General features: G+C 43.5%; 1 protein-coding gene and 1 long non-coding RNA gene across 53 annotated transcripts in view; one reads left to right on the plus strand and one right to left on the minus strand.

Annotated features, from left to right (window-relative positions):
• Positions 1–2,769: 2,769 nt before the first annotated feature.
• The window catches only part of Magi1 (membrane associated guanylate kinase, WW and PDZ domain containing 1), a 605,639-nt gene continuing 582,139 nt past the window's right edge, over positions 2,770–26,269 (minus strand). For 16 of the 51 annotated variants that reach the window (XM_006236927.5, XM_039108176.2, XM_039108175.2 and 13 more), the window contains 7 exons: positions 24,268–24,561; positions 21,028–21,231; positions 14,066–14,159; positions 13,864–13,924; positions 12,809–12,952; positions 10,166–10,304; positions 3,619–6,219 (listed from right to left, as the gene is read on the minus strand). In XM_006236927.5, coding sequence (XP_006236989.1) covers positions 5,465–6,219; positions 10,166–10,304; positions 12,809–12,952; positions 13,864–13,924; positions 14,066–14,159; positions 21,028–21,231; positions 24,268–24,561 — 1,691 coding nt within the window. In that variant the 3' untranslated portion in view covers positions 3,619–5,464. Of the gene's footprint in view, positions 6,220–8,020; positions 8,110–8,217; positions 10,305–12,808; positions 12,953–13,863; positions 13,925–14,065; positions 14,160–21,027; positions 21,232–24,267; positions 24,562–26,269 lie in introns of those variants that run through there. The other 35 variants (XM_063286541.1, XM_039108193.2, XM_006236929.5 and 32 more) reach the window with 11 other exon arrangements.
• Positions 6,013–16,554, plus strand: LOC134486617 (uncharacterized). Of its 2 annotated transcripts, XR_010065882.1 has the most exons (3): positions 6,032–6,516; positions 10,803–10,888; positions 13,803–16,554. It is a non-coding gene; the product is annotated as an uncharacterized LOC134486617 (long non-coding RNA). The 2 variants fall into 2 exon arrangements; XR_010065881.1 differs by lacking the exon at positions 10,803–10,888 and having other exon boundaries at positions 6,013–6,516.

Raw genomic sequence — 26,269 nt, forward strand, 5'->3', positions numbered from 1 at the left:
ATTCTGCTCTATGTATTTACAGGTTGTTATCAATGTTCCTAAGGGATGGATGGTACCGAGCTTTGTATGTTTAAGTGGGCAATTATATCTTATCAATTGGATCTAAGATTATTGTGTTGTGTGTTCTTTTATGTGAGGGTTTGAGTGTAGGAAAGTGTGTGGCTGGGATGTGTTTCCACCAAGATATCTAGCAGATATCTTGGGACACTGCGGTGCAGACCCAGCGGGGTAAAAGGCAACTTCACTTTTTTATTTTTATATTTTTACAACAACACGGTGTAGCTTTGGAACCCCCTTCCTGTCAGGGAGCGAAGGCTGCAGCTGTGAGTCCTTTCCAGCTTCCCCGTGCGTTTCAGCTACGCTGACACTTCCTTTTTGATTCCTGACCCCCTCCCTCCTATTGGGAGAGCACGGTCGGTCTTTGTTTCATTACCTCACTCATCTCATTCTCATAGAAGGAACTTATAAACTGACACCCTACCCCGGAAGAGGAAAACTCTATACGCTATCTAGAAAGATTGGAATCGACTGGTCACAAAGCACAACACCATGCTCTTTATATGGTTCCGAAATATTTGAGAATTCTACTAAAAGTTTGCGTTACTTTCAAAATGTCAAAGTGTTCTTCAGAATGGAATATCAGAAGCATGGTTCCTCTCCAGTACTCAAAAGCAGGAGGCCTAGCGAGCACCACGTAATACACGCACATGCCTTTGCAGTTTGAAAAAGACGTGGCCGACTCAAACCACAGTACGAATTTGTAAGTTTCAAGAAAATGAGATAAACTATGGGGTGTGAAACTCGACAGGTTCTTACATGGTGCTTTTCTCAAATGTAGGCCTAAACTTGGCCACACCTCCTTCCCAGAAAGACATGCAATCTGGCAGAGGCTCTGTAAACACTCCTCAGTGGTGTGCTGCTGAAGTCACTATGAACAAGGCTGGCCAGTCCTTCTAGTTGGGTCACACTTTACCTCAGCCTGTACTGTGCTTATGTCATCAGGTAAGTCCTTTTTTTTGTTTAGTCCATCTATTTCCTCAATCTGGCTAGATCCCCTTACGTCACTATTGCAGCCCTGGGCCCTGACTTTGTGTCTTCTATGCATTTCCCCCTTCCACCCAACTATAAGCTCTCCATACCAAGCAGGTATTTCTACTTGTAGAGCTGCTTCTCCATAAATGCATGCCCAACAAATGGCCTTTGGGAACAGCCTTGATTATTTATTGTCTCTGCACAGATTAGCAGACATTCCATTTTTGTCTTTAATTCTGGTATCAGAGAGAATTTATTCACAGAAACATCAACTATCAATGCTTATTGGTAGCTGCAGGCCATGTAGACTAGACCCAGACGTACAACAAGTTTTCTAGTTAAATGTAGGCCATCCTATGCTGTACTAAAGAACACGTTACAATGAGACATCTGGCTGAACTCCTAAGTGCTTTGGATCCAGTCAAGTAATGCCTGAACTAATTATATCCTACTATACTTCTTGGGCCCCTAGTGATGAACTCAACACATAGAAGCTTGACAAAATGGCTTGTGTTAGGCCCATCGCTTTGAAACATACCCCAAATAATTATGTTGGGAGCTTATGATGTACCGAACTCACAGTCATGCTGATTGCTTTGCTTCATAATCAGAGTCTGAAAGGCCTCTTCCTTTCAAGATTAATGCAGAACATGAGAGGTAGACTCAGCTTGGCCACCAGCAGCAAAGTCCTGATAGCTGTAATTGAGTTTCAGACTTCCTTTTCAGTGCTGGTATTTATGGCAGGTAAAGAACTTTTGGACACAAAAGCTTTACAAATAGCTTCAATTGTTGGGTTAAGCTGGGGGCCAGTGCTAGACCCCATCTTCAACAAAAGAGAGACTAAAAAGGCAATGCTCATAATTACCATGTCGGTGATAAACTAAAGCACAATGTGACAGAGGCAGGCTGCAGGAAGGCTTATTATTCATACAATACCCCCTTTGAATCTTCAGGTACTTAAGCTCCTAGGAAAAAGTGCTAGCCACCATGTCAAACACACTGAAAGAAGAAGGAAACTGGATCCTTGAAGCTCCACCATCAGCTCAGATGCGTGTTAACCATCCATTAACTTCCTGTCTGACCTGGGAGCACAACTGACTCCACTTATGGATTTACCCCCATGTTATGCTCGGAGATCCAATTTTTTTTTTTTTTTTTTGGTCTCAAAACAGCATCCTGGCTACACATTTCAATCCCATCTGTCCCTAGTCCAATTGCATGACTTGCTGGTTTTACAACTAAGGGAAGTGCTGACTGCACTTGCTGAGGATCTGCTTCTAGATCTCAGTATGTTCTGACCTATAACTCTGTGAGGTATGCTCCTTCAGAGAGGAGGAGGGGAGGCTTCAAGAGACTAAGGAACCCTCCTGGCCAGGTAGCACACCCTTAAGGGGTGACACGACCCTTTGCTCTGAGGAGTCTGCTATTACTAGGTGTCTGTGACTATAGTACATGTGCACACAGATTAGCAGAGGACCCTGCTGAGTGCACAGTGTGACTTCAGGTCTGCAGTAGGGTCTGAGGTTTTATGCTCCTAATAAGCCCACCCTGATAATCATGAGGCAGCTAGGTCATGTGCTACATTTTGAACAGCAAGGCACTTTTCCATAGTGAAGAACCCTGTTCATCAACAGAGTGATAGTTCGAGAGTTGCAGTCATGGCCCTCAAGTAGTTACTTGACCCCGATACATTTGAGACCACATGGAGACAAAGAAGATACCAGTCCAGAAGCAACAGTGGTAATGGAATGCATACACTTCCATGTATTTTTACAGTAAAAATGCATTAAAAAAATCTTTCACAAAAGAAACTTAAAAAAATCCAAGTACGCTATTGACTCCCCCTACCCCCCAAACATTCTTTCAGGCATTGGTTGTGTCATGGGGGCTGGGGAATCTTAAATTGTTTGATTTAACCATACAAAATACTCAACCCTCATCAGCACTCTTATGGTAAGTGAAAGGTTGGGGAAGAAGGCTCACAAGAATCAGTTTCCAATATAGTCTACAGTAGATTGAAGAGAATTCTAGATTTCGGCTTACCACACGTAGTTTCCCATACAGTGCAAACCAAATCTGATGTACTGAATTTAAGGTGAACTTGTCATAGCAAAAGTCCTCAGATACTGAGCCAGGCTCACTTGGGTAGCACTGACTTTATTTTTTAAACTGAGACAGATATCATGATGCTAACTTTGGACCCACTCCAAAAATCAACCTTTTTTTTTTTTTTTTAAAACTTGTTTAAAACCCATAGACCATGATCAAGAGAATGAATCCATCAGTTAACATCATAGGTTGTGCCAGAACTAGTGAGGAAAACCCTAGTCACACAGGCTCCAGAGCAACACCTCCAAGCTGGCTTTCGGACTCAGTCTTCCTCCGCATTAATGCAATCATCCGTGTATGATCTGTAGGGAGCACTCCAATAACACAAGTAGCAGTCACAGACCTCCTGTCCCTGTAGCTATAGCATGTATATTGTTTGATTCAAGGAAAGAACTTGGAGAAATGTCCACTCTATAACTACTCAGTGTAATGTTATATATAAACCCTAAGTCAAATAAAGCTATGAACAATGTAACATTTATATGTGCATAGTGTTTTATAAAAGGAATGGCCCACACATTGCTTTTCATCAACACAGAGGGAGCGTGAGGCAAGAAATAAGTGAACAGAGAGTGCAAATGAGCAGTCTCTCCACGGAGAAACAACAGCCCTAACAAATGAAAGCTGTGACGATTACTTATATAATGTCCCACTTTAAAACAACTTTACATACCTGATTTACAATAAAGTATATCCCCAAGAATCAATCTGTTCATATTCAGAAATATAGACACGTATCACATTCCTCACAGCTAGACTTCTGTCATAAATTCTCTTTTATACAAAAAAAGGCAACAGTTGTTTTATTTTTTTCTTCCAAAGAGGCTCTATTAATTACAATTTTAAACTCTACGTACAATGATTGGCTGGTTTTCTTTTCTATTTTTTTTTTCGCCCCTCCCTTATTACAGTACCACGGGAATCAACAGTGATTGACTTGCACAGTTCTGTGTCTGAATGGAAAATGCAAAACAGTACTACAGAAATACAAATGCTCTGTCAGCAGGGTTTGCTGCAGTGGTCCAACAGATACAAGCAAACGCTTTGGCTCAGCTAGGCAGTAATCCATTTAAACCACATCTCAGGGCTACAACTGACCCAACCACACCTTCTGAGGTTCAGAAAATGGGTCTATTTCAGCAAGAAAAACCATTACATTTTCCTTCGCTGTCCCCAAACACAAGGGATAGGGTCATTTCCCAGCAGACAGATCAAGACCCACAGGCGTCATCATGTTCTTCCTTCCCTTTCAATCAATCCTTAGGACTTGGATTATGGTTTCAAAGTGTGTGATCAACTATTCCAGGAATATGCAGCCCCAATACTTTTAAAATATCGTGACAGGTTTCCACCACCAAAGTTCACTCCTCTGCTCCCACTGGGCAGAGGGCAAGCAGGGGCTTATGCTAAATAGTGGGGGGAGGGTACTCTTTGCATGTGGGAGACATTTACATCTCCCTCATCCCAGAGGTACGGGTCCTACATTCCATCTACTCAGCTTCAAACTGGACCAGACAACCCAGAAGGAGCTTGTCTGCTCTGCCCAGAGGCTGACACTTTGCAATGGGCGCTGCTGCAGGTGAGATGTATTCTGTGGTGGAACCTGGTGAACCTGATCGTCTCAGCTAAGGCTGGGTTTGGTTAATGGCAGCCAACCTTCTTGTTTCTGCACCTTTCTGGGCCAGGGAGAGCACAAACCGTTCTTTGACTATACCAATTATACCTCAAGATCATAAGGTTTCTTAGTGCCATGCACTGTAGTCATAAATATCCTTCATTTGCAGTAGTATTCTTGTCCCATAGTTGGCTGAATTTTAGGCTCAATGGCCACCCTAATCCATCCTAAAAGATCCTCAGTCTGTATATTTCTGTGTTCTGCTTTTCAGAAAAACAGGGGCTTACAGTATAGCACTACGTCACTTCGAAACAGTTTATACTGAGTTAAATTTAACTGCATTTACTTATAGGACATGACCAACAGCCCCGTTTATTTAGGAGAGAAAGAGTTTGCCCCAAAGAAGGAACAACTCTATAGCTTGTGAAGAAACAAAATGTATATATCCCTTTGGGCCAGTATTTTGGCAAATAATTTTCAAAAAAAAAAGTATGCATTTAAAAATACTTTCTTTAATATTATACATCAGGCACAAGACTTTTCATATATATTTTTTTCCTTATAAGATTTCAGATGCATAAAATGTCTGTTACTGTTCTTAGGACTACCAGGTGTCAGATGCTTCCTCAGGTAAGAAACTAAATTATTTCATTTTGCGACCTTCCTCTTAGAACCTTTGACACGGTAAAGGTTGCAATGCTCTGAGTCTCAGATGCTGAGGTCGGTGCTACATTCTTTGTAAGGCCGCCTTCTCTGCTCTGGGGGATTTCTGGGGCTTCTCCCGGCTTCCAGCTTCAGACCAGCCTCCTCCCTTTCTCGGTGGCCAACTTTGTCGTCTCGGTTCCTTTTGTCCAGTGACCGCTCTCGCCTGCGCTCTGGGGACCTGGCCCTCCTCCTGTCGGTGGACTTTGCTCTCCTCTCGGGCGAGCCCCCTCTTCTGCGCTCTGGGGACCTTCTTTGATCCAGGAGTCTTTCGAGGGACCTCCGCCGGCGGCTCGGGGAGCTGTCTTTTCTCCGGGTGGGTGACCGCTCTCGCTTCCTCTCAGGAGACATCTCTCTTCTCTTCTCATGCTTCTCCCTTCTTTCCAAAGTGTTGTCAGCACTGCGGGTGCCTTCCCTGCGCTTCTCCGGAGACCTCCTCTTTGGGCCATTGGTGGCTGTCCATTCCGGCTGCGCCTCTCTCCATGTGTCGGGTGGCCGGTCTTTGGGCCGGCATGCCCCACTGTCGGGTTTTCTAGAAGTTCCGTTCCAAGTGTGATGTTCGTTGGGCTGTCCGCTGTGCTCCCTGTTGCCTTTCGGATCCTTCGCGTGTGCTCGCTTTTCGGCATGTTGTGATGATTTGTGAAGATCGGGTGGGTAACTGGACTCCAAGGCTGGATGTGATCTGTGGTCCGGTGGCCCCAGCCTCACTTCCGGAACACCTTGTGCACCGGTGGAGGGGCCGTTCCTGTCGCTGCTGGGGTCTGTCGGGGAGAGAAAGAAGAACAGCTTAATAAGAAGGATCGGAGGCTCCTGGCCCAGTTCCCTCCCACACTTGACTCATTAGTCACAACGAACAAACAACTGTTAAAGCAGTCAGTCAATCAAAGCCAACTGAATCTTGGTTAATTTAAGTATTACTGCAACTAGTTAGGATTAAAAACTAGCGCTGTGGCTTTCAATATCTAGCTCGCTGTTCCCCATATCCCGAAGACAGACCATCGGAGAAATTATAAATGGATAAGGCTTTTGAAGGCAGAGCTGCAGGAGTCTGTCTACAGGTACCAGAGCTTCCCCAACCTGACCCACACCTGCTCTTCCTGGCTACCCATCAGCTCTTTCCCCACCTCTGCCTTTCTTCTTTCTTTCATTTGAAGAATATGTGTTCTGATTAAAATTAACCCAGGGCACAGACCTGGATGGGCACAAGAAAAGCTTTCCTAGGGTTAGAAATAGTTGCTGGCTTATCAGGGTGGTGACCTAACAGCAAGGACAAGCCCCTGAGGATATGTTATGTGTATTACATGAAAAACATACTTCTACTTTAAAAACGGATTCGGGGTATCGGGAAAGGGGGAATTATCTAGACATCGTGTAGAGCAGATGTTAACTGTCAAAGGGGACACCTGCTTGAAGGTCCATTAAACTACAACTTTTGCATTTAACTATTTTGTCTACTTTCAAGTAAATAAAAAAAAACAAGGAACTGTATTTAAAAGAGCTTTCTGTCAGATAAAAGCAAGGGGAATAGGTTGTTAGGTGCACATCTGAAATTAGCTGGGGCTTCATAAAATCTTGAAGTTTAAAAGGACCTTTCTTCATGCTGTGAGAAGAAAGAGCTGTGAAGCCATTGGGCTGCCTCTAATTCACTCAAGCATCCACAGATCTAAGGCTGGACAGCCCATGACAAGTCCCATTTATCATTTAACTATCTGATCCTACACTATAGCCGTTTAAGGCAGCACCTTGGATTTATGAGGGCCTTTGCAAAGCAGGACGCTTTGTTGCGATGGCAAAACCATCAAGTTTTCGGTGCCTGAGATGTTGCACTACCACAGCGTGGGGTGCAGGGCTTTCAAAACATTCTATGAGATAGCCTGGCCAACAGTAACAAAATGGTCTGTCTGTCTGTCTCATGAAAGATCTCCCCAAACCCAGGACAAGCTTAACAAAGGCAGGGCTGTAGCTTAGCGCATGGGTGCTTGTCTCCTTCGTTCTTTTCTGGTGTGTGTATGTAGGGGTGGGGGATAACTAACACTTATTTTGGCTCGACCAATCTTTAACTTTGCCTCTGTGGTGCAAAAAATAAATAAATAAATAAATAAATAAATAATGGGTGTGCTATATGCCAATAAAGCCTTATTTGCAAAAAACAGGCGTGAGCAGGATTTGGCTCATGGGCTGGAGTTGGCTGAGAGACACCTGAACAGCCAGGAAATCTCTAATTCCTGTCTGGCAAGGTCTTGCACTCTCGGGAAGAGCATCAGGACAAGGCTCATGCTTTCTAAATGCTGGGTAAGGTACTAGACAAAGACAAAGTCCTTGCACACTTGGGGGTGGGGGGAGGGAAGCACTTAGGTAGCTATCATAAATCTATCCTAGGTTCTTACTGAAGTCTTAAGACAAGAGAGAGCAACACTTCAACAGGTCAGCCATGTACTTACAATTCAAAGAACGCAGGGTGCTCAGAATGAATTGCCATACATATCAAAATAGAGCTAAGCAGAAGCAATGAGGAAATTAGGCCACAGCACAGAAACACCTAGTATTGATTGAGCTACAAACCGTAGTTTGATTATGGCCCATAAGGTAGAAGCAAGCCTCCCCGAACTTTTCATTTCTCATACATGCAGCGATATTAGGAGGGATCATCGCTGTAGGTGGGAGGACCCAGGCAAGAACAGTCAGAGAGAAGGAGAAAGAGAGAAAGAGAAAAAGTTGAACATTTAGATTCCCTATAACAAGAAAGAAAAAAACCTTCATTTGTTAACATAGGGTAAAGAGAGTTTATTCGTCCAGTCAGACAGTCTAAGGCAACACGCAAGGCTGCAGAGACCGAAATTGGAGCAATGACGTTTTTTTCTTTAGACAGCCGTAAGATGACTTGAAAACCCAGATGATAATGCATCCTTTTGTTGTTTTTTTTTTTTTTTGTTTTGTTTTGTGTGTTTTTTTTTTTCAAATAACTGGAACAATGACAGGCTGGCATAGAGAGCGTTAACAATAAACAACAAAAGAACAAAGTCCCCCTCCCACCCCCCCAAATACCACGGCAGTTAAATTAAGTACAAAAAACTCATTACAAAAATAGCCTCACAGAGAAGCAGGTTCCAGTCAAGTCAGAAAAATATTGGAACTTAACATATTATAACCCATTTGTAACTCTAATCAGTAGAATTAGAGAGATGTAGTCCAAATGACGCATGGAAACATTACAGTAGCACAACCCCAGCATGGTTCAACCCTTGGTGGAAAACCATTCATTTCAATGATCTTTATTTTTTAGCCCAGAGAACATTTGTTAGTGTTGGATTTTCATCCTCAGTGCAACAGACATAGGTTTGGAGAAGATACACAGGTTACTGATGATGACGCTCAAATGAGGTATCACATCCAACAGAAGCGTAGGGAAGACAGAAAAGGGAGACATGTTACACAGTTTCAGTGGTATCAATACACCTAACGGTCAGAAGTCAAGCACAGTGTGCAGCCATGGCACCTGATGTTGTCATCAAGGTTCCCCCTTACCTCAGACCCCTCATACAGTGCACCAGCACCAATGTCCAACACCCGGGAAGGCGCCCTGCAAAGGAGCCCTTCTCCTCCTTGAACTATGTCTGAATTGAGTATCTCATTGTGCCCAAAATGCATCTGGGAATTGTGCAGAAAGACGTTCAGAAAAGAGGGTGATAACAGATAAATCCCGAATAAAGGGGACCAATGTATATGGGGATCTTTCAATCACAGTTTCTATAGAAACTTCTGTAGACCTTTGGTTGGGAAAAAAAGCCCTACATCTAGGGCATAGCTTCCTTTTTTTTTTTCTTTTTTTCTTTTTTAATTTTAAACAAGAATCTCAAATAAATAGGACATAATTATCACAATATACAATATTTTGCCATCAGAACACTAACCTAGGTAAAGAGCATTGCCATCTACTCAAACTATGTTTAAAGATACGACAGAGGACCTCTACGTTTTACCCGGCTTTCCTCATAGGAAAGGTATAGTAACATGGTTCCCTCATGGTGAGCACTGGGAATCTGCTTCATCCTTCATCATTTAAAAACATATGGCTAATAGGTCGACATTTGCTTGTTGTCGTTTGTTGATAGTGTGGGCTCAGGTGGTCTGATTTGGGGTAAGAGACCAGTTGAGAGGGACAGACAACTGTCATATACAGAGCCTAAACAAATGAGCAAAGCCCCCCTCCCCAATATTTCAAAACTGCACGCCTCTTAAATAAAGTAAAAACAAAACAAAACAAAACAAAAACAAAACAGAGGAAAAAGAAAAGCAACAAAGAAACAAACCCAACTAGATATTGTGCCTCAACGTGAGTCAGGAAACCTGCTTCTTTAAAGGACTGAATAGTCATTTGTGCTAACAATTGGATCTGAGAAACAGTTTGGCACAGTTCAAACAAACATTCCTTCGCTCTTGGTTGGACCAGACAGGATGTTCTCTCTGATTATCAGAAAGGGGGCTATCAGGATCTTGTCTTAGGCCACGCCCCAGTCCATGTAAGCAAGCAAAGGGATGAAATGTGTAGAGATTTCAGAACAAGCGAGGCAAATAACCACATGGTGCGAGAGGCTGGTAAGACACTGGTGAATAGGGGGACAAAAAGGGCTTTCCTGTTGCCGCTCTGGAGACAAACTCATGGAGTCATGCCAGGGAAGGAAGGGATGTTTTCATAGTTTGACCCACCATATTCTGGGACCGAGCCGTCTCCCCGCCTCAGAAACAGACGGACTCTGCGGCCGCCATTCTTGATCAGTTCTATGGCCCGAGAGTGTTTCATGTTTTTGGTGGTCTCACCATTGATCTCTAGAATTTCATCGCCAATCTGCCAAAGTAAGAGATGAGATGAAATGGTCACACCAGGTTTCCATAAGCGAGGCGAGTCTTTGGACCTAAACTTCTCCCCCCTCATCGATTCTCCACATATACATTAGGCACATTCCAGACTTTTCCCTACTGCTCAGGATGTAGCCATGAAAATATCAAACCCTCATGGCAATTAGAATCTAATGAGGGAGAGGCAATTATAGGCACGCTATACCAGTAGGGCATTACATAATGCTGAGTGCTAATGGAAGCAAGAGAGTCACAAGGAGTGTGTGAGCGACTGAGGAAGGGACAGCAGCACTCTTCGACTGAGAAGCTCCACCCTGTACAGGGATGCTTGTGTGCGGTCATCTGTCCTTGATGGAGGTTACAACTGGACTTGCTTCGAGTCAAAAGAATATGGCACACATGATAGGGTGTCAGTTCAACAGTTGCGAATAATCCTGTATCCTGTCTTTCTTACCCTCATTTTTTTTTGTCTCTCACTCTGATGCAGGTTATGGGGTACCTGCTGTGGTGAATGTGGTCTCCCAAGGCCCCAAGGTGAATGAACACTTAGAGCCATGGTCCAGGATACTATTAGTAAGTAGCTGAGTGAAAGTTAGCTAGCTAATAAGGAACACGTTCTTGAAGGGAAGGCAGGGACACTGATCAGCTCCTCTCTCTCTGCTTCTTATCTTCTGTAAGCTAAGGAGTTTTACCACATCACACATCCCTCCACTACACATCCCTCCACCCCACTATAACAGTCTGCCTTCCAAATGGAAACTAAAACCTCTGAGATCGTGAGACATAATATGTTCTTCTTTATCTCAGGCTTATATCTGTAGTCATCTGGTTCCAAAATCTGACTACTATATCACTAAGAACTTCCATGATAAGGAGAGGAGGGAAGACTCCAGCCACAGGCTGACGGGCCACAAATCCTGTAGATCACCCAAGAATGAGCTCAGGAGAAACCTTTCACAGACGAGTCCTGAGAGACCACAGACTCACCCTAGGCACTGTGCAGAAACAGAATCAACAAACTCTGAGTCACACACAGCTTACATTCTAGAGGAAGAAGCCAAGTACTGGCTTTGGAATCCATTCCCCATTTGTCAGTTAATCATATGGCCCATCAGCTGCCTGCAGCTCGCTCTTCGACTGCAGAGGAGATGAAAACAAGCCCTGCCTACAAAGCGCAAGGGATCATGGGACACATGTGCTTAGGAGCTACGTGCACTGTCAAACGATGCTAACTCATGCCATTAGAAACGGCTCCTTCCAAATATTCATCATTTTTCGCTGTTGGATGCTTGAAACTATGCTCTGTTCCTCAACTAAGAAAGGGCTGTGAGAAATGTCAGTCTGGGGCCAATGAGAGGGATCAGCAGACAAAGGCTCCTGCCACACACTCTTAGAACCTGAATCTGATCCCGGGGACCCACGTGGTGGACAGAGAGAGAGCTGACTCCTGCAAGTCGTTTTCTTGTCTCCACATGCATATCTATCTGTCTGTCTATACATATAAGAAGCAGAATAACATATAAAAACAGAAACAACAAAAACCCCAAACACTTCAGATTGAGAGAGGAAAAACAGGTATAAACAGCCCATGACAGTCCTGATTTTGGCTTAGTGTGTGTGTTTGCGTGTGTGTGTGTGTGTGTGTGTTTCCAATTCACTTCTCTTCCTTCCCTGATGATTTCGTTTGCTGCAGTGGCTCTCTGTGTGTTTCCAGCTATGTAACTTATTTAAATGAGATGATTTGCCTCTTTGTTATCTAGTCTGCATGGGAGCTAACATTTATCTGTAGTAACAAACTTTAAATAGGGAAACAGAACAGAGGGCTCTGGATATCTGTTCTTTTCAAATCCTCAGGCTAGGTATGCCCAACCCATGCCATGAAGGGACATACGGCTGACAATGGCTTATACACGTGTCCCGACACAAAACTCTAAACTTACTCAAAACTTGATGAAATTTATTTTTGACAATTTTTAAAACTTGATTTCGAGGTCCCAAAATGTATATCTATATCATCCACTTTTTAGATAATATTGTAGATGAAATGATAATTTCAAAAAGTTTGACAAGCCTAGCAGTCCACAGCAACCTTCAGTGACAGTGCTATGGAACTACTGGCCCCATGCCGGGGAATCTCTGAGGTTAAGGGAAGGCAGCTGGTGACCACTTAGAGAAGGAATGAACCTATAGGGCTACTTGGATTTCCTGCCTTCTAGGCATTCTTCACTATCCAGTTTCTTGTGGCAGGATGTGCCTACCATCAAGATTATGCATGAGAACAATGAGTCTGTCATTCAGAAAACACCTGCCTTACTATGCTTGGAGTAAAGACGGATCCACAAGATCTGTCTCACTTAGTAGCTATAACTAAGTATGCTTTAGAAAAGAATCTGTGGCAGGAGCCATCCATTCACCCTCCTGAAAGCTGTGAGAATGTAGAGAAGTGACACAGAGGGTTGTGCTTCCAACCATTCTGGCCGCCTGGCTACTTACCCTCATCTTTCCGCATCTTTCTGCAGGACCATCCTCTGCTAAGCGCAGAACATAAAGGTCCATGTTATACTCTCGCCCTCCTCGAAGACTAAAGCCAAATCCCTTGGCTCCTCTTTCCAATTCCACAGTGTAAAAATCTTGCTCCTGTTTGAAGAAATTAAACGTGATCATTCCGGGGGGGAACTTAGACCCATGGCCATTTCTCTCAGTGACTCTGCAGGAAGGCTGAGGCTCTATCTGCAACACGGCAATTCTTGTTCATTAATCATCTTCATCAATCTTTGTTCATCTGAGGTGTTAGGAATTCTGGATCTGTAAACATTCGCGGGCACACCTACACGCATGCACACATTTACAACCGCTTAGTCAGTGAGGCTGCAGTTTACCTCTGAGGTGGGAAAAGTCTTCACTGTAGAAGACCAACTGCTGGCTGACATGTTGCTAGATGCCTGGTCCCCAACAAATGCTAGCAGTGCCCTACGTCAGCCTTTATAAATGAGGGTCTGGCTCCCTCTGTCTGGGGGAAGATCATGAATAACTGCCGAAGGCTTCAAGAAGGCCAGGAAAAAAAAATTAACCTCACATCACCCGTGTTTTTCAGATTTGCACCACTGGCTGTAATTTGGGCATCTCCAACCTGAGGACAGAACTCGCACGCTAGGGGTCTTATCCGAAACTCACTAGCCAGAGAAATGTCTTATATAAAAAGACGTTTTTCTTGACAGTAACAGGGTTTTGAAAACCATGAGAAGTAAGATACTAGCTGCCTTGTTTCTCTGATCACTGAGTCTTGTGACAGCCTTTCTTTCTTCCCCCTTTGAAAAGAGGACCTAGAAAATATTTTTCAAAGGTGGTAAAAATAAAACGTCATTTTCTAGACAATCAAATATGAGCGTGTACATCTGGTTAAATCGCTTCACAAAAAAGATTGTTTATTTTCCAATACGAGGTTTTAAATTTTTTTTTTTTTTTTTTTTTTTTTTGGTAAAAATAGCTTCAGGAAGTTGGAAGGAAATGATTAACAGGTTCAGAGACAAAGGAGAAGACGCCCTCACCTGTGTAGCCTGCGGTCCTTTGAACTCAAACTGAGAATCCGGCTTTGGTTTGGTGGTGGTCCTGCCAAAATGAGAGACACAGATATAACAGCAATCCAAGAGGAAAACAAGAAAGAAAAATCAAGGCTGCCATTCCTCAGGCAGGGGTCCTTTAACCCCTCAACAATGCAGACAATGACAAAGAACCCAAGCCACATCTGACCTTGTTTCCTGGGTCCCCTGTTGTGAGGGGGCATGAGTGGTGGTGATGGTGGCAATCTTCTCCGCATTAGTCAGCAGTGTGGCATTGGAGGACTCTGTAGGGCAGAGCATAAAGAAATGAAGGCCTTTGAGAAGACATCTACCAACTGGGAGGCATGCAGAAACCCCGGATCTAGATCCTGACTTCCCTGTCTCCATTTCAAATAGCTGACTGAAAAATTTAAACAACCGGGGGTCCATGATCCCTCTCAAGGAGGACACTGCAGGACTCTCTTCCCTACCCGACCCCACAAATGTAACGCAGCTTACAGAGGGAGGTGTCACTCCTGTCCTGACCCTGAAAGATGGCAGGAACCATCAGAATACTACACCACATTGAAGTTCAAGCATTTTACCGGGTGATGATGAATGGCTTTGCTAACGTTCGCTGCAGTTTAACAGCTATATTTGACTGAGTCTGTTTGATCTCCTCATGTAAATGCTAGAATCAGGAATGCTGCACCCACCATCTTGTTAAATACATAAGTAACATCTGCTTTCTTCCCTGTTGCTTTGAATGGAGCCCAACTGCAAAGCGGATGGGACTCTTGACAAACCTCATTTAGTATCTCTCATGAAAGATTCATTTTAAAACTTACATTAGAATAACCAGTGTTTATAAATACAAGCCATATAAATCATGAGGCCACCTTAATGTAATGAATACAATCATATTCATATGTAAATTGACTCTCTTCTCCACTAATCAAATTCAAAAGCAACTTCATTAATTTCTAGGAGGTTGGAGGTTTGGAATCTGAAAATACTCACGAATGTAACCATGTTCTGCACACCCACATGTACGTAAATTCTAATCGCTTGTTAGCGATGGCTAATCAGTCTCTATTTACGAAATCATTTATTAGTCATCCGTTTCTCTATTTGGACCAAGCCGGGTAGCATGATCAAGTCCTACTCTTGGTATTTATTTTTAAACTGACTCCATTTTTTTTAGTAAGGATTAGCTGCGGTTGTGGTGTTCTAGTATTAGCCTGTACGTGTCCATTCAATTCATGGTGCAACTTGGAAACACAAGTTCCCACAAGCCATGATTCACAGGAAGCAGCTTAGCATTGGGAGAATGCAAATATCTATCCGCCAGGTAAAACAAGGCTTCTATGGGAAAATATTGTAAGCATTCTAAATCGAGAAACCTGGAAAATATCTTTCTCCATTGTGTTCTTGGAACAAAAGACAGCTCATGTATCCCAACTGATGGTGGTCTGCCTTCCATTTTCATTCCTTAGCATGCACTCGGTTGAATCCAGCTTCCTAGAGCTTTATTTTTTGTTATGTACTGTGTGTGAGTTTTGAGATTTCAGACCCAGGTCCAGATCACTGCTTCCTCCCTCATTTTGGTAAGAGCCTTATTTTTCTTATTTGGTAAAAGGAGTTCTGTCCCGTTTTGTGGCTAAAGGGACAGAAAGTGTTTTGTAGACTGTCTGCCTGGCACACATACAGTGAGTGCCCAGTGCACACACACTCCACCTTTGGGCCTTGCTGCTGGTAAAAACTCTTACTATTTTCTAAGGGGGCTTCTTGAAAGTTGTTTAAAGACTCTGAAGAACGACAAAGTGTAATATGATTCTTTAGTTTCTCTACTACATCCCAAAGCCTATTACTCTTCTAGGCAGAGACTTTAACTGGATCCAGAGGATTGCTTCTATATCCAAGTCACACTGCAGGACAATGTTCCCTCTAATCTGTCCTTTTCAAATCTCTGTAGACAGCAGGGAAAGAGTGTGTGGCCAAGAAGGAACTGCCACGTGAAACAGGGGAATGTGCCTAGGAGCATCTCTTAGGCTGCTCTCTGTCTGGTACTGTGACAATGTGCTCTGTGTCCTCTGAGTGGGGAGGTGGTGCTCAAATTAGCTGGTAGGCAGCTCGCCCAGTGGTTGCGAGGTCAGACTGCAGGGTCACACCATCACACTCTGCAGCTTTACAGAATAGGGTTTAAACAATGTGACATAAGCACATTCTGCCTCAGTTTTCTCATCTGCATGATGGGAACAACACGAGTCTCTAAGGAAATTGGTGCAGTGATTATAATTAAAAAATAGGATGGTGCCTGACATATAAATATTAGTCAAAATAATTAAAACATGTGGGATATCTATTGTTATTACTTATTAGGGCCATTGTTTTAAGAGTATATTGGTGAATTTTAATTACTGTTATTAGGAGACTGGAGGAACACTGGCTCCTTTACATCACTTCCAGACCAGGGCAGCTAACCTGGAGAACCACAGGGACAGCACCTTCTGTCAGTATGGCTCACTGACGCTTATGACCACGGACACCAGACTCTGAAGACCCCTAACACTGCTCATCATCGTTCACTGCATAAAGACTATCCGGGAAGTTATGGGAATGTTTGGGCCATAGTGAACTCATTATTGGGACAACAAAAAAGAATGTTTTCTTGTAATTAAAGTGATTATAACTGCTGAATGAATTCCTTTAGAATGTTTGTGCGTTGTTAATCGCCAGTGTTTTCTGGGCACATCAAATCCTATTGTCAAGCAGATTTTCTATTTCTGTTGTTTTCGTGGTTTGACGGCACATGATGATCAAGCACGACACACATAAATAGAATGTCATCAATAATTTTCCTTCAATTCTTTACTTGCGATGTCTCCTGATGCTAATTGTTTGGGTGTTGAAGCTTAATTTTAAGCATTTAAAACACATTAACACTTAATATTCGGCTTTGAATCTAACACACTTTTCCTCACCCCATTGTTTGTGTCACTATTTAGTTTACAGTGTGCAAACATTGTACCTGATAGATCCACTATGATAACCACCATTAAATATGATAATCACTTCACCTAAAACAGGCAGGTTCAGTGAATGTCTTGCTTTACAGATGTGGATCTGAGGCACCGACATGGAAAGAACACACTCAAGGTCTCCCAGGAAGCAAGAGGAAATGTTGGGAATTGAACCCAAGGCTTGCCTGACAGTTCAATTGCAGATTTATTTGTTTTATATGAGAATTATATTTATCAAGAAAACCACACCCAATTGGTACACTCCTTTCAACTAAGCAATGCTTTAATTTTACTTCATGAATATCAGTAACTTCACTAAAGTCCATCAGTGATTACTTAAAATACATCATACCCTGTGCTACCTACTGGATCTTACAGGCCGTCTTCAGAGTTTAAATAGGCTTGATTTCCAGTATGCTCTTAGAATATCGATAAAGTTATACTTGTTTTCCATAAACATTTAAGTCTTCATTTGGAATTAAGCCAAAATTACATCTGCCCAAACACTGCCCGACTTTCAGACATAAAGAGCTACATTGTCAAAAATACATTATAGCTCTACCCCCCAAACATGACAAAAAGGTATCAAAGGGCAGAAACAGAAGCAGGGTATCAGCAATGGTATGAGGGAGTGTCACACTGCACATGACTGTCACATGACTGAACATTTCGATGACAAAATCTCGAGCGTGCCTATCTCCTTTTTTAAACTGCATTTATATCCACTTTCGCTCCCAATAAGGGATGAGGATGGGTAATCCTCATTTTCAAAGCCATCACACATCTTGAAGAGCAAATCCTAGTTCTCAAGGTACAGTGGAGGGCTATGCTATGCTAAGCCAGGGCCCTTGCTCTTCTGACAGGGGCATCTACCTTGGGTTTCAACTTCCCTTCGTGACGAGTAGTTGCCACTCTGACTCCCATTCCCATGTTAATATTGCTATTTTCTCTCATGAAATATACCGTGGAAATTTGGACAACACAACAACAACGAATACAATTTTTTTTAAATAAATACTAACGTGCTACCACACATGTAACAAGTATCTGAATACATCGGAAAACCTGAGTCCATGAAAGCTGTTGGGAGCTGTTCACTATTCTCCTCCTTCTCCCAAGGAAGCAACAGACTCTGTATTGCTAAGCTCTGTCTTATCTATAAGTAAACACTTTGGATAACAGTGAAATGAATTATCAGTTACGTTTTAAGCACATGCATGTTTTTATTATCTTGGACTTGATTCCGCATAAGCTAAGCTTAGTCAGGTTTTGCTTTGCCTGACTAAAGCCTTACTCCCACTTAAATGGGCGTCTCTAGGCAATATGAATGAGCTTTGCTTCTGAAAGTTCAAGCTCAGACTCTGTGCTGAGCTATCTTCGGGGTCTTTCTGGACTGTCGTTATATAGTTAGTAACCCCTGCTCAGATACCGTGACCGAGGCCCTTCCTCTCTCTATTCCACCATCCATCTTGATCACTATGATATAAAAGCAGAGAGGAAAGGGTGTTGGCCCGCATAGATCTACGAAGATAAAGGTAATATCCTAGAGGTTTACTGGACAGATGACAAATGGGGAACAGAGTCAGGGAGACTAGAGAAAGAATGGATTATCTAATGACAGAAACAGATAGCCAGGCAGCAGGAACTGAACAGTTCATCTAGGGTGGTGGCTCATGTCTGTAATCCCAGCACTGAAGAGGCTGAGGGAGGAGGATCTCAAGCGGGAGGCTATACTGTGAGACTTTGTTAGCAACAAAAGAAATAAACTAGCAAAACCAAAGATGTGCATTCAGGGGATGCTTTTAAGCACTGCCCAAACAAACAGTGGTCACTCTGCAGGCCTAGGGTTTGTGAGGCAGGGGATCACTGTGCTTAGGAACTTCAGCCTCTTCGTAGGTACCATAAAACAAGCGGACTTCAGGCTATTTGTTATAGTGGACATTCAAATGAAACATCTGAAAGAGACCGGAGTTCCCTAGCCTGAAGAGCTCCCCCTTCACCCCATAAACCTGTCCTACGAACTACACACAGAAGAAATGGAACCAGCAAGTTTTCGCCCCATCACACAGTAATGGCTACTCTTTTTTTATATGCTTACAAAATTCTCTGGACTCAAACTCCCTTGCCTCAGGCTCCAGTTTCAGACCCTTTAATGAATGGGCATCACGAGTCCTCCCTGCCAGGTGTGACTGCCTTCAGCCAGCACCTGACATAGTCACTTAAGTCTCTGGCAGAGAGTTCTATGATCATAGCAACACTTTCCTGAAACACCGTGGATAAAATCACATCCTTAAGAGAATCCGTCCTGCCTTAAAAAACAATCAATCAATCAATCATCAATCAATTATATTATATTTGTGTCAACTTTGTTTACTATCAAAGTAGGAGATAAGTTAGTTTTTAAAAGGCCTTTTAACTGCCAATTATTAGTGGCCATTCTATATATACTATATATTTTTGGTATTCAGGGTTTTAGAAGGTTTACTGTATAGTATTTAATCAAATTGATTCTCAGTATACACACTGTAGTTCGAGCTGCCTTTCCTTACGTTACACTTTCTCCAGATACCTGCTTTAAGGAGTTCCTCCTCCTGCCTGAGACACTCTCTTTCTCCCATCTTGACTGCCCAGCCTGGGGCCACTAAGTCATTTCGTGTGCCCAACTCTTTGGGTTTGTACTAAGATCTCTCTACAACATATAAACCTATATCTATCTATACTACTGTATGGCTCTCTGAACCATTTCCCCTCTCTCTGTCTGGCTTCCCCGATGTGCTCCATTTGGAGTCCAGGCTCTGCCATTTTGTGATCAGTTTTGTAAAGTGTGGTAACTTTCCAGAAAGGCAAATGGTCCTTGCATCAGACGGTAAATTACAAACCAGGCATCTAAAGAAGGTGACACCCAAAAGCACTTAAGGAGCTGCACTCTGCCCTCCATAATTGGCAAAGGTATTTTGTAGGGAAGGGAGAGTTCTCTGTCCTGAGAACACACGATTTTTAGATTGCGTCTTATTTTAAAGTCACTGCAAAGCTCAGCTCTACCAGCCGACTTTTCAATCTTAAGTTTCACTCCCTACCAACCAGCATGCAGAATACTCATTGGAAACAAAATGGCTGACTTTCTAGAGCTACGTGTTTTTCATCTTGGGAAACACCCATACATTTTAGAATGCAATTTATTTTATAGTAGTATGGAAATAACGTTTTTGGATGAGTATTAGCTTCTTCCTAATACAAGCTGGCTTAGTGAGATCAGTGCATGGGGCTTTAGGGGTACGAGCAACCTACCCTTACCAGTATCACCTTCGTTTGTGCAAATATGAATGCTGGTCTTTTAGACTAAGGGGCTCTTCCCTGTGGGGGCTGCTCTGTGTACTGTGGGATGTTTAGGAATACCCTAAGTCTCCATCCATAAGAGGACACTGTACACACTGCAGGCATAGCCAAAGGCAGAACTAACTGCCACTGACGTAAAAAGAACTACTCAAGTAAACAAGGGTACTCCGAGTTTAATGTACACGATCTGTCAAAAATATAGACATCCAGTCTCTCTTCATCCATGTGTAAATCATACACAAACCAAGTAGGCTATGGCCTAGGAACTGTTCCTTAAATCAAAAGTATTGATACGCTCTCTAATTTTGAAGAAACAGGGTTGGCTCTGCACTGCTGTTAGGGAGGCTCTGTCACGCCACATTTCAGCTACACTATCGGTCTGTAATTACTACGCATACTCAGGTTTTTCTATAGTTCTGAAGATAAGAAGACAAGGGAAAAAATAAACGGAGAAAGTTGGAGATTTTCTGGACTTTTTTCCCATGTGCATTAAGATGGGATGACAGGGCCAGAGGGTTAATTAGGTCAGAGAGAGTGAGAAGTTTAGTAACAATGGCTCTGGTTCCTCTGATAGGGATGTTCAGTTAGGGGTGGGTAAAGTGGACTCTAGACCAAAATCCAACACTCAGTTCCACAAACACTAATGGGGGGAGATAAGAGGGAGGAAGGGAAAGAGAGAGAGAGAGAGAGAGAGAGAGAGAGAGAGAGAGAGAGAAGAGAAGAGAAGAGAAGAGAAGAGAAGAGACGAGACGAGACGAGACGAGACGAGAAGAGAAGAGAAGAGAAGAGAAGAGAAGAGAGAGGTATACTTTACCATCCCCGGGGATGATGCGGAGAGTCACTGTGTTGCCTGCTTCTTTGATTAGGTTGACAATGTCAGAATGGGATTTGTTGGTGATGGAACATCCATTTACCGCCAAGATCCGGTCTCCTACTTTCAGCTTGCCACAGCGGTCAGCAGGGCTCCCCTCAATAATCCGACCTATTTTGTGAGGCATAGCCACACATGCATTGCCTGCTTTGGTATTGAGTTTTAATTTTTTTTTAAAGTTATGTGGGAATATAGTGAAGGGAGGAGAAAAGGGTTGAAAAGGGAAAGAGAAGGTTAAGTGTTAATTAATTAAAGCATTAAGCAAATGTTATTAAAGGAGAGCGCTGTGCTGATGGTCAAAACATTGGCAATACTCGGGGTGTCTAAAAAGCCACAGTCCCGAGTCTACAGTTCAAGGTCACAGTCCTTTTTATTTTAAAATGTTAGCAAAACCCCGGCTTCCCACCTTAAAACAATTAGAATTTGGGGGTATTTGATAACTTGAGTCTTGAGACCCCAAAATAACTTGGTGGCTGTTGGTTTATTTTGGAGCTCTACATACATATAAACCCCAGAGCTGAAATGGATGTTTTACCCATTCTGTCTTCTGCCACTTCATTTTGCCAACTGTTCTTAAAGCTTTTGCCAATGTTTTGTTCTTTCTCCATTTACAAAAATAATCACTGGGCTTCTGGTGAGGTTAAGAGTCTGCTAGCATTAAAAGTTCAATCTGAAAACACAAAGTGGTCCGACACCTTTGCTCTCTATGTAGGTTGATGGAAACTTTAGAAACGGCACAATTGTGAGAGAAGCCAGGGAAGCACCAAGACCAACACTTACAGATCCGTGTGGATCCATGTTCACTCAGCCCAAGTCAGGAGCTCTCAGGGAGGCCCTGGTGGGCTCATCAGCTCTAATTCTCTTCCCGCCTCACAAACAAATTCCCTTAAAGGGACATACTGAAGGTCTAGTACCTCCTCATGCTGAGGAGAGCAAACCAAAGCTATCCTTACGTCATTCCCTAACTCTCCCTTTAATCCCCTGCATCGACTCACGGACTTACAGACATACATACAAGATATTTTCATATTTTTTTCAGGTCGAAGGGATCTGCAGGTGTATTGCACACTTGGGTCACTCTACTGGGAGAGCTGTCTTCGAGGGATAATCAAGTGTTTGTGTATTGAGTTCCAATGTGTGTGTGTGTGTGTGTGTGTGTGTGTGTGTGTGTGTGTGTGTGTGTGTTAGGTTTGTTTGTTTCTGACACAGGGTTTCAGAGTCAACACTAGATGTCCTGGAACTAGCTCCGTAGATCAGGCTGGCCTCAAACTCAAGAGAAATCTGCCTGCCTCTGCCTCCTGAGTGCTATGCTGTCACCACCCAGCTGAGTTCCATTTTTTTTTTTTTTTTGCAAGCTTTTACAATTTGCTTTCTCAGAATTATCAAAACAGTGACGGTATTGGGCCACCTTTTGGAAACGGTGACAAAATTAATGGAGGGAGACAATAAAGTCAACTGTGCAGACTCATTATAATTCTGACCTGAAGGGAAAACTATCTGGAGAACGCACTTTGTCTCCTTTGATTCTGAACAGAGGGCTTGACTGAGTGTGTTACTAAGTGGAATGCCAAATTCAAAGAGTTTTCAAAAGCTAGTGAGCTGCTGGTGGATGTAGGAAGGAGGTGCAGCGGGAGGTGTACGCATGGAATCCAAGGCCCTGAGTAAATGCCGCTCAGTTCCAAGGACAATCTGCAGGACAAGGCTCTCAAGTAGCGGGCATGAAGAAAGGCTCTGCATAGCTCAGCAGTCTTGTGCGAGGTGTGAGGCAAAGTTCAATTTGTTGCTTGCAAGAACCCAAGGAAAATAATCAAAAGATCCAACCGTGAGCGAAGACATTCAATACTCATCATCCACCACAGAGCTTGTCACCCGACATACCTGCTTTTCCTTTCTGGAGTCTGAAAACAAGATCTAAGGTAAAGCTCAGTGTGTTGTGGGGTACACTGGAGATTTTTTTTGGTGGGGGGGACAACTTGGGATTTCCTTCCCCTGTTTCTTATTATTTTTAAAGTCAGCAGAAAAGTCTTTGGAATAATTTAAAAACAAAGCAAAATAAAACAAAATAAAAATGGGGGCCTTGAGGTCAGGTCATGCACTGGGCCATGCTGTGATGACTAGCTTCCTAACTCAGAAAAGCAAGGTTAGTAATGGCTGTGGTTACGGCAGTCACACATGGGCAGACCAGGCTGAGTGTCCCCTTTAGTAAGAAGCATCTTATCAAGACTAACTGGAGACAGAGTGGTTCTCTGAGACCAGAATGTTAAAGGGATGTAGCCCCTTAACTTCAATGACTGACCTAGACCTCTGGCCACAAGGACCTATGGGGTCGAGCCATTTGAGAAAAAATGGAAGAATAACTGTAGAATAAACTCTTCCTGTCTCCCCTCGCCTTCCAGTGTGCTCAGGAGAGGACAAGGGACTGAATCAGAAAGGGAGGTTCACACTCATCATAACAGGGAAGGGACTCAGACTCAACTGGTTTCCTGTTTGCCTTTGGGAATGCACCCAGGAGAGAGTTAATATTTGGAGAAGATTACAAAACATTATCCATACTTCATTAAAATCCAAGTCCCCAAATCAAATGACTCTTCACTCAGAGTCTAGCCAGTTGCTACAGCAACAGTAAGGCATCATTTAAAACTTCAGGCAGCACTCAGGCGAGGATGGAGAAAGGCCATACGAGGTGGGGAGAATCAGGTCATCTTTTATTTCTTACATCTTTACTTTTTCTAGGCATTCTTGCAAACACCTGCTGCTTTTAGAAATCCTTATGACTTTCTGAGGCCATTGTTATTAAGGAACTTTCTCAAGTCTTTCACTGGCAGAGATTGTATAATCCTTCACACCACTAAGGGGCCACTATTCAAACCTGACATAAATCTTTTGTGTACTTTAAGTTGTATGTAACTACACATTTAGAAAGAAAGCTAAAAGGGGGCAGTGGGGAAGGGGGACCCAACAAAACCTACCAAATAAAATACGTCTCCAACTAAGACTTTTATATATGAAGCAGCACGCATGCACGCACGCACGCACGCACGCACGCACGCACGCACGCACGCACACATGCACACTCTCACATATTAAGGCATTTCTGTTGAGAACTAAGCCCAGATCCTCTGTAAGGGATCTTACACCCTAAACTGCTGAGCCGCCCTGGGCCCAGTCCTTTCTAGCACTCACCGAAGGTGGTGCCCGCTTCAGGCCTGCTCACGGAGGACACGATGACAAACCCAAAGCCCTCGTTCTCCCCACGCCGAATCTCCACATCATATGGCTGCAGCACAGCGCTCACCACGCCGCTGCCTCCGCCACCACCACTGCCAATGCCGCTGGTGCTGCCGCTGCCTGAGCTCACGGTGTTCAGCGAGTTCTGGCTGCCCTGCGGTGTGCGCTTCTCTTCCGTCAGGGACGCTGGCTGGTTGCTACTGTGGTGCGATGAGGCTGGTGAGGGCACCTCGTTCTCTGCTTTGGGGACTGCAAGAGAGATGTGTGTCTAAACCATTGGATTCTCAGAAGATGGACCCAGCCACCACACTTCCAACTTCCCTACCTGTAAAAAGAAATCAAGATGCTAAACGATGGCACCTTGACTCAGAGAACTGCCGCACAGGCATGAAAAGCAGCCTTGCTATGGAAACGTTAATAGTCAGTCAGGCTCCAGGAAGTCAGACTACATGTGGACCCCCAAAGAGGACTCTTAAGTAGTCCTCTACTTAGGGAGCAGACAATATTTACAAGGTAGACAGTATAATGACAATACCCATAATACCATTCAGTCGACAGCAACATCCAGTTCTGACCTTTCTCCTGAGCAGGAAGGAATTCTGAGACGACTCTGGTGTGAGCTCTGCCAGTGCAGGCGAGGATTCTAGCTTCACAGGCTCACTTACTCACAGTCAGATCTCCCGCTTTTCCGCCTCCTGCCATGTTTTTGCTCAGTGTTTACTCCTTCATTGGGCAGGAGGCTGCTAGGGGTTGTACCTTTAAGGTTTGCACAGGATTCATGAGGACCTGCGCGGTAGGTACACTTAACTGCTCTCCCCAGCCCCCAGCTGTAAACATCTGCTCCAAACACAGAGCTAGAGGCGTTGGCTTCTGTCCAATTTTAGTCAGCCTTCCGATCTTGCTCAGCTAATGGGGGCAGAACATTCTTAGTCCGCACCCTAGGTGGAAGCAGGTATCGAAAGGAGTGTGTGCTTCTGTAGGTTGTGGCTACTGTTATCTTTATTCACAAAGCTTTTACTTTCAGAAATGTTTTTGATTATGGGGAACACAAATGTTACAATCTGACAGTCGCTACCTGTAACTCATGGGGCACAGGTTTATCATCACACTGCTATGTAAATGTCATTGTCGTCCATTTCTAGAAATTCATCAGCTTCCCCAAGTGAAGCCCTCACCATTGAAGAACAGATCTCCACTCCCCACCCCCACTTTCTGCTTGGTATCTGTTTACCTAATTTCACTTAATATGATGTCTGCAAAGGACTAACATGCTAAGCATCCCAAACGTTTTAAGTCTTTCAAAATAAACCTGAACCAACAGAGTGAAATTTATATTGCCTTACTACTTTAATTTAAGCCAGGGAAATCAAATAGTATTCAACTCGCCTCAAAACCCAGACCAAACTAGCTGCCTGCCACGGGCTGCACGGAATCCCATGCTATGAGAGCTTTGGTGGCCTGAAATGAGTTTTCTTAAAGGTCCTCCGTGGTGGAGGAGGGCTGTTTTCAATGGCTGCCCTCAGACTCATACTGGCATTTAACAATGTCATTCTGTAATTAATTATATATCACTTAAAGTAAGCTACATTAGTATTATTTTTAGGGGTCAACTAATTTTATCTGGTAGGTAACTGCTACACCGATATTAAGGCTACAGAGAACTTAGAGGGTTTTACACCATACTTCTCCAGGAAATCAACTGACACGACAGTTACTCTTCCCCTTTTGCATTCTGTGTGTGTGTGTTTTCCCTCCCCCTCCCACGGCTTTGAGTGTGGCCTGCACGAAAAGGTGAACATTTGAGACACAGGCTTCAGGAAAGAACAGATAGGTCAGAGCTTTCTTAAAGTGGCAGAGACAGGTACGGTAATATGCTCTGAGCCCTGCATGGCAGGGGTGCTAAAACCTAAGAGCATTTGGAGAAGTGTTCTTTTTGAGTTGAGCCTGTTTAAAAATC

This window comes from Rattus norvegicus, chromosome 4 (assembly GCF_036323735.1).
Source record: "Rattus norvegicus strain BN/NHsdMcwi chromosome 4, GRCr8, whole genome shotgun sequence".
Classification (NCBI taxonomy): Eukaryota; Metazoa; Chordata; class Mammalia; order Rodentia; family Muridae; genus Rattus; species Rattus norvegicus.